Here is a 16,315-nt window from a genome sequence, read left to right on the forward strand (position 1 = left end):
AGGATGACATCTCGTTTCAGATGTTTGCCTCCAAGAACGATGAAAGTAGCAAAGCACAGGAAACATCGTAAAGATGCTGAGATTTCTATCATAGCAGCATCAAAAGAGCTGTCTGTTATAGTAGCAGCCAACGTAGTGACTGGAAAGGCATCAAGCAAATCTGGTAGAATTAGTTCCTGTTTACAGTAGTCAGTGCTTTCCAACTCCTCTCTGCGGTGCGCTGTAGTCTAACTACACATGTCACGTGATGTAATCTCCACTTTGGTAACAACGCAAGTGATGCATGTGTTTACTCTAAGAATCAAAATTGCATTCTCATTCTAAATTAGCGAGAGTATCCAGAGGTTTCTATAAGAATCAATTGCAGTACAGTTTAGTTTTTTAAAAAACAGTTTTAGTTCAAGAAATACAACTTTGAACTCATTACTTTTAGTTTGGCTGGACACTGATATTGTCTGCATAGTATAACAATTTTTGACATTTTGCAAGTGAGTGTTGAATACTCCACTAGACGCACATTTGTTTCTACAATATTCAAGATGGCGGAAGGACAACCTGAAGGTATTTATCAGAGGGAATAGTATAACAAAATTTAGTGTGTAAATCATCATTAGTTAAAGGGTCTATTATTATAAACACTCATGTTTCGAAATTGCCTTTTGGGTGTTTACTAGAGTTAAATTAAAAGAAAGAAAATCTAATTTTAAAACCTTTTCCAGGATGGAGGTATCTGTAGGCCTATAAAAAGCTGGCGTTTTTGGAGGGTGAACAACGGAAATGAGCACTTAGTTATAATTCTATTATTTTTATTTAATTACCATATTTGTTTTGATCAGTAGATTTTACAATTTACAAATCTTATGTCGAACCCGCCCCCAGTGTCACGTAGTAAACCTGCATAGTGAGAAAAAAAAGGGAGAATAAAATTACTGGAGATTTCTTCCCACCGGTAAGATTTCACCAAGTATTATAACCCACTTATTATTTCGAAACATTTAGGTTGCATGTTTACTTAAGTAATATAAATTTAATCATATTGCCAGAAACAAATAATAGAATAGTTGCGAATTCATTATCAATACTTTTCTTTCATCCAGCTGGGGCCCAAAAATCTTCGGGAATTTTTTTTTATCCTTGTACCTTTTGAAAATACTGTATATAGGTTGGAAATTCATTTAAGTTATATCAATCGACTGCACATTGTAAAATACATTGATTAAGATAGTTGCCACACTATTGCTATAAATTTTGTTGGAACTAGCCGAGGGCAAAAATCTCCGGGATATCGACATTACAGATCCAAATCCAGGTTTACTCCGGTAAAAAAAAAAAAATTAAAAAAAAAATAGCTGGCTAATATATTCATGCTATATAACCAAGAACCATATTACTTCGGAATATAGCCTAATTACGGTACAATTTTTAGCAAAGAAAGCATGTACAGGTCAAATTAAGAACAATGTGATTGAATGCTTGGAAAATCCTTTTCAGGATCTATTCTAGAAATAGCAGTTAATATTTTTCCAAAAAATCAAAACTTATAAGAGGAGAATCGCACTCAAATTCAGGGTCCATCGGGATCGGACTCTCCTTAAAACGTCATAACTCGAAATACCCTTGTACACTTTCTTAATAGTACTATACTTGTTCAACACAGAATTGATTCATGTATCATAAAGACATAATCTTAATTTGAACCTTCACTTGTTATATATATATATATATATATATATATATATATAAAAAGAAAAAATCAGTTATATCATTTTCTCTGAGCATACAGGTGGCAGTGCTTATCAATTTTTTTTTGGGGGGGGGGATGTGGAATAACAGCAGTTCAATAGAGGTAGTGTCTTGTAGTATGGAATCCTTCTCAACAAAAATTTCAAAGCGCGCACCTATATCAGAAGAAGTAATGATAGAGGGAGGGGGCATATAAAATGCTAGATAATGAAGTGGAAATTCAAATATTGTTGTACGTACATCAAATGTTACTCCTTCAAAGATAAATTATCTTTCTTTTTATATTCTACCTATTCCTTTCCTCCTCTTCTCCAATCAAAGCAGCAGAAATGGAAGTGTTAATGCATATGTTCGACAATGGTAATCTAACCTGCATATTAAGAAGTGTGTCATTAATATTTAATTGATTAATGTAAGAAGTAATGTAAGCAAAATTTGTATTTGATTACCCCATACAAAACATCAGGAAATGAAGTACAAATCCAGTTATTGTTATATATCAAGTGTTAATCCTTCAAATACTAATCATACTTTTTTTTTTTTGTTTAACCCGATAAAGCCCAGGGGGTGCTTCAGAGACACCCTGGTCCACTTTTAATGCAATTATTCTTAATAGATGTTTCGTTGCGTGTCTTTCGCTCTAGAATTCTTCTATGTTTTTGGAATATGCCTATTGATTGAGTTGTTCATACGTTTTCTTATTTTGGTTCAAAAAAAAATAGGGTTATTTTTATATTGACGTATAGATTCAAGGGGTGCCTCGGAGGCACCCTGGTCAATTTTTAATGCCATTATTCTTAATAGATATTTCGTCCCGTGTCCTGCGCTCTAGCATGCTTCTATCTCTTTGAAATACACCCTCTGGTTGCGTTTCCTAAGCATTTTTTTACTTTACCTCAGAAAAAATAGCGTTATTTTTTATACTAACGTAAAGGCCCAAGGGGTGCCTCTGAGGCTCCTATTGAAGTATATACTTTTCTAATTATTTGATACTGTTCATTGTTTATTACCATTGACAAATGATTTCATAGCAAAGTAGTGACTAGCCTTTCCTATTAATGACGGAAAATACAAATGGTCGCGGTGAGTTCAGGTAGCTTGTATATCCAGCAGGGAGCCCCAGAGGCACTCCCTGGGCCTTTTAAGGGTAAAATTAGCATGGGCTTTCTCGGGTTAACTTCACACATTTAGTCCGAGGTTATGGGAGAGGGTAATTATTATAATAAGCGAAATTTTATAATGAAGAAAGTAGCATAAAACGGGGTGTTTGTCCACCACAAAGCCTACTTGACATGAGTTTGGATCGAACCATGGTTCCCACGTACCAGAGGTTAACCACCGCAGCCTTATCTCGTTAACTATTTAACTATTTTATCTCATTATACTCATCCTTGAACAAAAGTGGCAAAATGACATCCAAAATCGAAAATATTAAAAATAATTATTGGATGTGTTTAAAGCACATGTTCGGCAATTGTAATATAACGTATGTTTAGAAGCTCATCATTATTGCATTCAGCAATTAAGAAAAGAAATAATGGATGCGGTAATCTCACCTCATTTAACTTAAAATGTTTGCTTTAATTTGATATAGGACATTTCTAACGGTTTTAAGGTCATATTAAGCGGGTTAAATACTTTCACATTTCGTTCTCGAATTGTCTGTAATATTTATTCATTCAGATTCTAGAAAAACGTCTTTTAATATTAAACGTTTCATCTATTTCGTGCTACTAATATTATTTATATATTTTTAAAAAAAGAAGAAAACTGATAATAGAAATAGTACCACAAACGTTATTATTAGTAGTAGCAGTAGTAGTGGTAGTACTAGTAGTAGTAGTAGTAGTAGTAGTAGTAGTAGTAGTAGTAGTAGTAGTAGTAGTAGTAGTAGTAGTAGTAGTAGTAGAAGAAGTAGCGATGAAATTAATTTCGATCAAACAGGAGTTTATGTTGACACCAAGTAAGATAACATGTATTCCTTATGAAGATTATTTTTGCAGTAATAAAGTTAATTATTAAAGTATTAAAGTTAATTATAACAATTTCCTTAATTACTTCTGGTATATCGGACGAGATTTTCTCTACTCCTTTTCGCAGTACCTACACCTATAAAGGTAATCAAGAAAGTTCTGTCGCTTTTGCACCCACAACTTTCCAACATCGATATGTCACATAAGACGTATCTGGAAGATCAAAAATAGTCCCTCCATCCATGACCTCCTGCCACTGTTCTCGAAGGCCATGGATTCCATTGCGGTAGAACTTGGTGGGCCGTGAAGCAAAGAAGGTAGCAAGTGCATTTTGAGTATCTACTTAGGATTTGAACTGGCGTTCTCTAACGTGATTGTCCAAAGAATGGAACAGGTGATAATCGGACGGTGCAGTGTCTGGAGAAGATAGCGGATGCAAGAGTGTTTCTCACCCAAGGCGTAGAATGGTTACCCGGGTCATCCTAGCCACGTGGAGATTAGCGTTGTCCTGTAACAGGAGGATCCCGTTGCGATTCAGAAATGTTGGCTCCAGAGTTTTGAGTTTTTCTTGAACGCAGCGCAACTGCTGACAGTGCACAGTTACATTGATGCTCTGACCAGCTGGTAGCAGTTCCCGATGCACGATGCATCGAGCAGTCCACCAAACACGCACGAGGAACTTCTGGTGCAGTGCTGGTTTCGGCTGTTTTTGAACCGGTTTATGAGATGCTAACCAAAGATGACGGCGCCGTGGAGCTTCGTACAGGATCTACTTCTCATCACATGTCAACATCCTGTCCAGAAATGGCTCCTTCCTCAGACGAGACAGCAAAGTAAAATAGGCGTCTGCTCGCGTTGACTTCTGGCCTGGAGTCAAATCATGTGCAACCAATCGATCCAACTTGTAGTGCTTCCTAAGTTGATAGAGGTGCTGCCGAATGTTTTCTGCACTCACACTGAATTGTAGCCCCAGTTCTTCACATTTCTGGCCACTGTTCTCAATAGCTGGCTGAAGATTTTCATTTTATACATGTGTTGGTCTTTCGGCACGTGGTGTTTCGTCACGGTCCTTAAGCTTGTTAAATCACCGTTGTACTGTCTGCGTAGTTACGACACCTTCACCAAAGGCCTGACATATCTTCCTACCCACTGAAGCGGCGTTTAATCCCAGTTTGAACTCGTACCGCATATCCGTCCGTATGATTCTCTGTGGAAGTCCTATGTTCACTCTGTCCTTACGCAAGTTCACTGTGTAACAAAACTGCCACAACCAGGTGGCATGGGACATATTGGATATACCCACACCAACATCTGACTTTCGCCTTATATACATTCGCATTCAATTCAGTGTGAGGTCCAATGGAACATAGAGCTCCACAAAAAGCGACAGAACACTCTTGATTACCTTTGTATTTATGTTATAAATGAATGGTTTATCTAGGAAATATCATGAAGAAGTAGTATAAATTACTTTTAGACTGTAAAACAGTATCACAGTCACAGATTTTTAAAAATGTTGTCATATATGTTCTTATGCCAACACTGTGAAACTTTTAGGACTGTTCACAAATACCTCATTATGATATTAAAGTCAGTGAATTAACAGGGGATATAATGCAGTGAGGCAATCTGATCTCATTTACCTTAAATTGTTAGTTTACAATTTGTTATAAGACAATTGTAACGTTTACAAGGTAGTGAACAAGGATTAAATAGCATTACACTTTATTCTTGTTTTATTTATTTGGTTTCTTAATTTATTTATTTAGTCTTAGAAAACTTTCCTTTTAATATTACATTTTAAATATATTTGGTGCTACTGAAATTACCTAGCAGTTATTTGGAAGCAGGCAACAATAGAAATGTAGCAATTGTGACATCATTGTATAGAATATATAAACTAGAAACTATTACATGACAGGTAAACTATTACATTACTAAATTACTTTTCTGTTACATGACAGGTAAACGTGAAATAAGAAGTGAAGTCCAATTCACAAACAATATAAGAAGAAGAAATGGCAATGGAAATTCTTCGGACCTGGAAACACTTATTGTCTCAGACGATAACGGAAATCCTGACAAGTAAGTTCTAATTACATCCCGTACTTATTGCCTTCTCCATTATAATGTCTTATGCTCTTCAGTATTCCCGTACTATTATATTTTTTACACATCTCTTTTACTGTTAAATAAAAATCTTTGATTATATGTCTAAAATAATTGTAATCCAATCGAATTGGGTGCTGATCCAGATATTTAAAATAATTAAAAAAAATGCTTTTGCGATCCATAATGACATATTTTGCACTTCTTTTTACAGGGCTGGAAAAATAGTATTCAGTATGACTGTAGTAAGATTTTGATTTAAACCACTCGCTGAGCAAAACAATACGTTCATTGTAACAAAAATATTAACGTGTAACAGTTTCGCCAATTATACTTTGGCTTCATCAGACACTATGAATCCATCAGACACAATGACACGATGAAACCAAAGTGGATAGACTGGCGTTAGCGAGACTGTTACACGTTAATATTTTGTACAACAAACGTATTGTTTTACTCAGCGAGTAGTTCGAATCAGATTTAAATCTGTTAAAAGTAAAGTTTGTACAATGGAAAATATTACAGTAAGAATTCATAGTGTAACTAGTGTGATCTTTGATTGTCTTACTTCTACAATGGAAAATATTACAACAAGAATTCATAATGTAACTAGTGTGATCTTTGATTGCCTTACTTCTACAATGGAAAATATTACAGTAAGAATTTATAGTGTAACTAGTGTGATCTTTGATTGTCTTACTTCTACAATGGAAAATATTACAGTAAGAATTCGTAGTGTAACTAGTGTGATCTTTGATTGTCTTACTTCTACAATATAAAATATTACAACAAGAATTCATAGTGTAACTAATGTGATCTTTGATTGTCTTACTTCTACAATAGAAAATATTACAGTAAGAATTCATAGTGTAACTAATGTGATCTTTGATTGTTTTACTTCTACAATGGAAAATATTACAGTAAAATTTCATAGTGTAATTTGTGTGATCTTTGATTGTCCTACTTCTACACAATAGAGATAGGAAGGGAACGAAGAAAATTGATTTTAGAATGCATCTATGTAAATCTAGAACTTGGTATTTATTAAATATTTTCTCAGAAAGCATAAAACATCAGCTTTTTCCTTAAAATGTTAAAAAATACTTAACGTTACTATTAACTGTTTTTCCTTAATATTGTAGTCTAGTTTAATAATTTGAATAACAATTTATTTTATATCTTTATCAATAAATTTAAGACATTTCCCTTTTATGTTTCAGAGCTGTGGTACATAAGTCGGTACCTGAACCTGAAGGTAATTATCCGAGAGTATAGAGTAATAGTATTAATATTTAATTTTAAAAAACAACATTATTTTAATGAAATATTGTTATCATCACTTATTTTGGACTTTTCACTAGAATTTGGTATTTACCATCACATTTTTTAGCATGTCTTCACGTATGAATGAATATAGAAAACAATTATATCATTAAATAAAATTTAAAAAAAGATAAAAGTTTTTCAGCATGAAAGTTTCCTATTAAAAAAATCTGACTTTCGGGGGCAAAATAATAGAACTTTCCGCTTATTCGGTATTTTAGTATGTTTTATTGATTTACCACATTTATTTTCGTGTAGTAGATTACACAATTAGCAAAAGAGCCTTTACAAAATACAGTACTAAAAATTATCACAGGATAATTTTAATAGGGCGCATAATAATAGTAATTTTTAAAACTAGGGTGAATCCATACAAAACTCGAGAAAGCGAAATGTAAATTCAAATATTGTTGTAAGGCTACATCAAATGCCAGTCCTTCAATTACTAATTATTCCACCTATAATTTAGCTCATTTTTTGTCTCATTCTCAATCTCTCTTAGCAGTGTTGACATCATCTTTACTTTGGGTGGTACAAACAAGCGTACACTGTAAAATATAAAATAGCATTTAAACACTTTTAGTACAGATGTTGAGGGAGAAATATCACAAGTGTGCGTTTATAAAGTGCTATTCGTGTGTCCAAAAGCGTTCGTTCTCTGAAATCAGTATCTACTATGAGGACATATTTAAAACACTTCTTCTCGGCAAACAGTTCGAAAACAAAGTGATGACATACACTTTGCACATTTTGCACACACATCTGGGACATACTTAGGCAACACAGTATTTACAAGGGGTGTGTGTCATCAGAAAGTGTTCAAAGTGTGTTGGTAATGCCGTGTATCTAAAAGTAGTTTCTGTATTTTTTTTTGCAGTGTAGAAGCAGGAAAGATTTTCTTTTTCTGAATACCTAAAAATATATATTTATATTACTTGGCCTATATTAAAAGTACAACATGTTTTGGGGTACAGTCGGGGACCAGGCTTAGTCACTGGGAAGCGCTTATTATCCTTGTGCCATCTCTGCTTTTAGCACTGTTCTCCAACAAAATCATCACAAAAGCAAGAGAAGGAGATTCATGGGGGGTAGCTATATTTGATACACTCGTAAATAATAATATAATATTGATTATGTCAATGCACGAATATGTGTAATAAAGTAATGAAAGGAGACGGGAAAACCCTGACAAAACCCACACCCATGGTGTTTGTCCATTTCATACTCATACGCGTGCTCACCCAAAATTTAAAGAAAGGCTTATGTTACTGCACCCCTCTCAAAATTTTCAAAATAGCACATGACGTGAATTAAAGTGCTGCAATTTGGGATAAATCCTATTAATGGTGTGTAACAGGTTCATATTGCAGTTGCACGAAAAATCCTATTTGTGGTGCTGTTGACAAAATTTGTTAAAAATAAGGGGATTTCCAGGATGATGATAGTGACTTGTAGGTTTCATGATAATACAATGAATTTGAGATAATGTGACTGGGTATGTTATTCAAGTTTATGTCTTCATTTGTGAGTTGAAATTTCCCATGATTATTAACGAGGAATCTAGGTTTTAAAATTAATAAAAAATTCTCAATGATTATATTTACAAGAAAAAAATATTCTCATATACATATATATATTTCACTTAAGTTTGATTTCGTAGTTACAAAACTCTATGCACCCAGTTCGCCTATGAATTTCTCACATAAAAGTAAGACTTTTTACTCCACTTTTGCTATAACTTAGGCCTAATGAATGCGATTGGAACTTTCAAAACAAAAGAAAACCTATAATTTCCAATCACAATTTCGTAGAAATTATTAGTATTATCAAGGGAGGTATATGGTCTTAAATAAGTTAGTGTCATTAGATCAGAAAGACTTGATGTACATCTGTGCAACAATAAGAATTTAACAGTTCCGTGAGCAGAGTAAGGGCATTTTCAGTTTAAGTCAAAGATTTTCAACCCTCTCTCATGACATGAAAACTTTTTTGTTGTTTCCTGAATATAATAAAATAATCTTGGCACAAAGTTTTATTCCTTTGAAAATATTGATCGCTCCTGATATTGCCCCTGAGGTATATGCTTTGTATTTGCAGATTGTCTTTGATGTTGAGAGTTCGAATAGCATTCATATCCTGAAATACTAAGTTGTAGCAGAAGTGGAGCAGGAAAATGTACCTTGTTTTTATGTGAGGAATGAACAAAGTTTGTCCATGGAGTTCTCAAACACTCTGTACAAATATACATATATTATGGCGAGGTAGAGCTATACAAATTCGCAAATAGGGTGAATGAAATACGTTTCTTTGTTAACAAGAAATTTTTTACTTATAACAGCTAGGAGGCTCAAATTTGGTATATAGATACCTTAGGTCAAGCCATCTAGGGTCACTCTGAAAGTTAAAAGGTCAAATTGAAGACTTTGGGGCAAAAACCCGTCAAGTCCAGACAGTGAAAGTGTAAAGGAGATAGCTTCACAAGGGTTTCTCGTCATCCGATTTTCTTCAAACTTGGCACATATATACTAGACCGAAAATAAATCGACACATATTTTTTGTTTCTTTCGGAAAATAGGTTAAGGGGCCAAAGGGCCCTTTTTCAAAAAAAGAGTCGTCGTGAATAAAAGAGCCACTTTAAAGAAACTAAACTCTTCTGATGCAAAAATGACTTCAAAATAAGAAGTACGGTTTTGTCGCTTTTGCGAGAAAAGGGTTGCAGGGGGCAATGGCCACTTCGAAATGACAAATTACCCCGCACAATCCTTACGGAAATTGGATTTCAATGGAATTGCTTCAAACCGTGATATGTTGTAGATATGATGTTCCGAAGAAAAAGTTTCAACGGAACGAATCACTGACGTTTGGCCACTACGAGGCCAGTTTCTTGAAGGTAACCGAAGATAGTGATGTTCTATATTTCGGTGAAAATGACTGAAACTGTGATATGTTGTAAATGCGATTCTGAGAAAAAGTGTTAATGGGCATAACCACCAATCACTGATCGTTTGGTCACTACGAGACCACTTTTTTGAAAGCAGCCAAAAGTAGTGATATTCTGGATTTCGATTAAAATGACTGAAACTGTGATCCTGATGTTGTAGATGTTGTGATCCTGAGAAAAAGTTTCAATAAGTTGGCATGTTTAAAGATGTGGGTTTCAGTACAAGAAATTGGTGTACAAGTAGAACATATAAATACATACAAACTGTGTCTTTATTTTTATGTTAAGAAACAATTTAACTTCAACCACACAGACTTTTTGAGTTACAGTAAACGATTAGATAGTTATTTTTAATATTTTTTGATAATTTTATCGCCTGTCGCTTAACACATTTTTGTACACATAAGATGCTCTTTCTGTCTGACAAGTTCCTAGGGGACTGAATTTGGGTGATAAAATGTCACTTTCTGAGATATAGAAAAAAATCATTTTTCCTTGAAACACTTGATTTGCGTCTGATATAAAATTCAATTCCAAATTATTTTGCATGTATAGCTACAATTACTAATTTAGCGAATAGCACCAATTGAAAGAAAGTGTTGCCACATTGAAACTGTTTCCACTGTACCAATTCAATTTCCCAGCGATGCAGTTGGGAGGCATAGAAACGTAATTGGTCACTCGTTTGGTGCATAAGTAGGGTAACCATAAAATGTTCAGCTGAAAGCGGGACAGGTTGCGGCTTTTTAAAAATCATTAGATATGACAAACAGGTCAGTGCGTAAAATAGTTCCTGGGGGGCCGGATCTAGGATTGTGTAAGGGGAGGTGCACAAATAACTACCAAAATAACCAATCACACTGAAGCTGTTCAAACTGACATGTGCCATGTTCTTTACCATTGACAATACTGATGCATAGAACGGAGGAAAGTATTTTAAACAGGGTAGCAAGTGTGATGCAGGAAAAGTGGTCTTCTCTCTTTCTGGCTTCTGTTTTTTTTTTTTTTTTTTTACTTGACAAATGCTGTATTGTTTTGTTTGTTGAATCCTTTTCCTTCAACCTTTTGAAAATTGAGTTGAGTTGAGTTGAGTTTGAGTTTAACGTCCAGTTCAGCAGCGAGGCTATATGAGACGTGGACCTACTGATTAACGTGGAATCCGAACCACATGAGCTCCTGCCGGGAATTGAACCCGGGTCTCCCACGCCAAAGGCGCGTAAGCTAACCGCTTAGCCACGAAGGAGCTTAACCTTTTGAAAATCTACTCAAACTATTGCTTTCGCAAAGATATGCTTTCTTTTAAGTGCCAAACGGAAACATGATGGCAGAAAATTTCGGAAAGTGTTGGTATTTTCACTGCTAGCTTCTCATTTTAAATAATGTATATTTACAACGAAAGGGGGTGCACGTGCACATTTGCAACTCCTTAAATCCGGTCCTGAGTTCCTGTGTACCTTAGCAATATCTAATACATTTATATTGTAATATAACATTATATATATATATATATATATATATATATATGAGTTGAGTTGAGTTGATTTTGAGTTTATCGTCCCGTTCAGCAGCCGGGTCTCCCACGCCAAAGGCGCGTACGCTAACCACTTAGCCACGGAGGAGCTCCTATATATATAAACAGCATTTAACTTACAATATAGTAGGACATGATGCTACCTGCACTTGCTTCTGCCCCTAGCTAAAATCTTTGATATTACATTGGGTGAGAAGCTAACTCTTGAATTGAAGAATGTCAGAAGTATTTCTCATTAAGAACCTATCTTCTTGAGAATAGTTTTATTCTTCACTAGTCTTTCATAAAACTCACTGCAGTTCTGTGTGAAGTTTACTTGTACCAGTAACATAAATTTCATTGTTGTAACATGTAAGGAAGATTTTTCGCTTGTCCATATGTTAATCATGATTGAGAAAACATGCTCGACACGAGTGGTTGTATCAGGCAAGCACAACACCATTCTTACTGCTTTTCAATAGAATATCAAAGTTTATATTTTCCTTTTCTAATTTACCAAAAACTTGTACAAAGAATAAAGGTCCTGGATTTGTTATTTACTTCTTTCACTTTGCATAAAACGGGACAAATACTACTTTTTTCCATCTATTGACAGCTTGTGACTAAAACGGGACTGTCCCGGTCTAAACGGGACGCATAATCGCCCTACGCATAAGGCACTAGAGAACATTCAAACAAGTTAATCTAGGTATTTTACTTACGCTTATTGTAATAGTTGTTATACTGCCTGTGGAATTATAAACATTTTCAAAACATGACAAAAGTATTATATAACAAATTTTCAAAATATAAATCAGGGGCGGATCCAGGACGGACTTCTGGGAGGGCGGTGGGTTGTAATACTGTTACTTAGAGCTACTTTTAAGAGCTCTGGAATGGGTTTTATTTTATATAAAATAAGAAAGTTTCCTCTTCTGGGGGTGCGATCGCCCCGATTGCACCTCCTTGGATCCGCCCCTGATATAAATATTTATAACAAATGTAGTAGGTTAAATGAGTTCCGAACAGCAGTAGTTAATTATATGCCTCCGTAATTAATCTGCTTCCATTTATTGCAAGAATATATCATAATTAACTGGAATTTACACAATTCATAAACTTTGAGGTGGAAGGTCCAAATGATTATTAACACTAAAGAACATTGAAAATTATGCTCTATCCTTAAAATTTAATACGCTAATACACTTGTTAAACACGAAATCGGAACTAAGTCAAAAGGAACGAAAAACTACAAATAAAAATCATAACTACTTTAAATGTTATTGCAAACACCCAGGTACTTATTACCAACTAGGCTTTAACATGCAAATCATAATTCACACGCTATCTCATCACTTCACAAAATTATATTCTTGGCAATATTATAAACTATAAATGAGACACACAAATCTCACAAGGGACATCACCCAAATGTCCGGCTCCGATTTTTTTCTAATAGAGGTTATGTATGCATTATTTGTGAGGGCAGAAACTTTTGCCATCGTGCTATAAAATGAGGTGTCACATGCTATGGTTTGCACTTTTCAAAAATTCACTTTAATTCAAAATGGTGGATTTCTATATGGCTGCCGTCAAGGTTACCCTTACCGTACCACTTCCTTCTAGGTCTAATATGTATTACCGAAGCTTTTCTCCACTTATGATTAATACGCGGGTTAGAAGATGAGGTAAGGGACGCACATAGTAAGTACAAACAATTAATATGTCTGTAATTATTTCCCAAGTGTGTGCATTTTAACACTAACTTCACCATCGTTTTCCTGATTAAATTCTAGCCCAAATTTATGTATCATATTACCCCATTTCCATTTAAAGAACTTGACCTTAATTCAAAATGGTGGATTTCAAGATGGCTGCCGTCAAGGTCATACCTACCATACGACTTCTCGCTAGGCTTTATATATATCCACATGGTTGTTCTTCACTTTTTTCATTAACACTCCGTTTACAAAGAGACTTCTGCAGTAATTTCTAATAACCACATCAAACGCTTAATTAAAAAAAAAAAAAATAGAATACATGCAAGCTGGCAAAAATTTCTGTCATCACAAATAATGCATATACCCTCTATTAGCCAAAAAAAAGAAAAGAAAAGAAAAAGAAAAAGAAAAAAGGAAGAAATTCATTGAAATCGGAACCGGACATTTGGGTGATGTCCCTTGTCAGTAAGATGTTTATCGTCTTATTACCTAAGTTGAAATGTGTGAGTATATGTACTGAAATAGTTATTGCTATCTCGTATAGATGGCAGCACCTTATAAAATGTTGTATACAGGTGACAACCAAACATGCCATCTAGACTCAATTATTCAAGTCCAAGTAGAGTGTTTTATAGCATTTTCGGAAAATCGGAAAGTGAATCTTTCTTTCATGAATTGCGTTACAACATTTATCTGAAAGGTCGACTGAATTGTTGCAAACCTACCACTACTAAAATTCTAAGAGTTAAAAGTGATCTTAGAAAGCACCTTCCCTGAAATTTTGTAAAGTACCTTGACCATTTTTACATACTTCAAATTTGCAGCAATAACCTTTGACCTTTTAGAAAATTGAGCGAATGGGTATATGATGGTTATATTCTTTGACCGTAAAAAAAGTTTGCTGTGTGGCGTCTGAGAGGTGTGCATGTGTATGTTTATGACACCAGATACGTGTCCTACAATCTATATTATAAAAGAGAACGTACAAATCCTTTGTTCCCTCATCACGCTAATACGGCTGAACCAATTTCTTTTATTTTTGGGGGGTTATTAGGATTTGGACCCTAGATGGTTTTTATCATATCACTTTAATTTTTAATTACCAGTGTCTTGAGATAATTGACCATTCAAGTGTCCATAACGTACAAATCCTTTGTTAGTTCATCATAGGTATAAAAATAAACGTATTTATATGCAACCCGCATGACCGTGTCACTCGGCGGGTTAACATAAATGACAGGCGCTATAATGTTAACATTTACTGCAATTTGAAAGCGAAAAAGTAAAAATTATCTAAGTAACAAAGTTTATTGCGTTCCGGGGTGACCGCAGCGAAGCGGGTCACTCGGCGGGTTAACATAAATGACAGGCGCTATAATGTTAACATTTACTGCAATTTGAAAGCGAAAAAGTAAAAATTATCTAAGTAACAAAGTTTATTGCGTTCCGGGGTGACCGCAGCGAAGCGGGGTGAACGCTGCTAGTCTGGAATAAAGAAAAAAAGTTAATGTTTCGGCACTATGTGAATGCTTTAATTCGTGTAGCACAATCTTGACAGCATGCAGCATTTCTTCGCTACCTACAGCTTGAAAGAGAATAATTTGGAAGGTTTTTCTTTTCATATGATGATTGCAATGCACATGCATACACGGCAGAACAATTTTGATAATCGTGTTTATAGGTAACTGAAAAAATATTGCTACTGTTGAGGTGAATCATGTTCGCCCACAAACAGGTAACAAGTCCTATTTGAACTTATCACGTAATTCATGAATCCTTTACCTCTTCACATAATCTTGGAACCTGATCGAATATATTTCAACTAATAATGAGAAAGTTTAAAATTGTAATCCAGCTCATCGAGTATGAAATGTGAGTACTCACGAGGAACTGATATTACTGAATGAAGTTTTAACCAGTTGAGAATGCTCCAAGTGCACTGCCAGAAAGAATTTAAAGAGAATGGAGAGATGGGACAGGAAGGATAGCTGTGAAACACGGGAACATTGCACAAGAATGGATTTCTTGTTTCGTTTGCACGAGCTTAGGTCCATGTTTATATTTCTCTCGCTGCTCGTGATGTTGCACAGTATATACATGGGAAGGTGAAAATGTGATTGATACAATATCGCAACTGTCAAGAACGCAGAATTTGATGAGAAAAAATAGATACCTCGATACGTTCTCTTCTTTACGTGAAGTAAACTTAAATTACATATATTGTATCTCGTTTCACTTTCAAAATTGTTCTATGAAAGTTTAGATGATATGCAGTTTACATAATGAACAAATGCAAAAAAATGCACTAAAACGTTAAAAAATCTTTAAAAATGCATCTTTATACAGAAATCGATCAATAAAATGCCAAAAATCCAATAAGAAATGTCTTGCAAATAACTAAATTTTTAATGAATACAGTTATATCCTAAGGAGTTGTTTTCTATTTATGGGAGAAAAAGATGCAAAATAATGGAAATTCTAACCTTATTAACCAGTATAATTTTCCATGTTACTCATATCGAAACACATCATTACTTTTTTTAACGGAAGTTTTGACACAGACTAAAATATGTAAAAATTTTAATTGACAAATCTTCGAGAAAGGCACCTTTAGTTTACCATGAAATACACAAATGGTAATGTAAAGGCGTATCATAAAAGAGATAAATTATAGTCGTTCTAATTAATCTTGGTTATCTTTACTTAGAACTAAAATATAATAAAGATCTTTTGTTTCTATTACATGAACCTTCTGGTTGATACCAAAGAATTACAATATCAGTACAAATAAAGCAGGTGCAGGTAAATACGCCATGTTAAGGATGTTGGATTTTTTAAGGTCTTAATTTTTACGAATCACAAAGAGTAACACATGTGCGTTGCAGAGTAGTCTTTCCTGCGTGTAGAAAAAAATGTGGCAATAATGCCACGCACTTCTGTTTTGTACCCAAGGTAAAAGAAAAAAGTCTTACAAAGTGGAGCATTTACCAACACA

At 34.5% G+C, this 16,315-nt stretch overlaps 1 protein-coding gene across 1 annotated transcript in view; it reads left to right on the forward strand.

Annotated features, from left to right (window-relative positions):
* The first annotated feature begins 450 nt into the window (after window positions 1–450).
* The window catches only part of LOC145668010 (uncharacterized), a 41,673-nt gene continuing 25,808 nt past the window's right edge, over window positions 451–16,315 (forward strand). The window contains exons 1-3 of the mRNA XM_081735469.1: window positions 451–561; window positions 5,681–5,801; window positions 7,046–7,080. Coding sequence (XP_081591595.1) covers window positions 540–561; window positions 5,681–5,801; window positions 7,046–7,080 — 178 coding nt within the window. The 5' untranslated portion in view covers window positions 451–539. The remainder of the gene's footprint in view (window positions 562–5,680; window positions 5,802–7,045; window positions 7,081–16,315) is intronic.

This window comes from Thermobia domestica, chromosome 1 (genome assembly GCF_964235325.1).
Source record: "Thermobia domestica chromosome 1, izTheDome1.hap1.1, whole genome shotgun sequence".
Lineage (NCBI taxonomy): Eukaryota > Metazoa > Arthropoda > Insecta > Zygentoma > Lepismatidae > Thermobia > Thermobia domestica.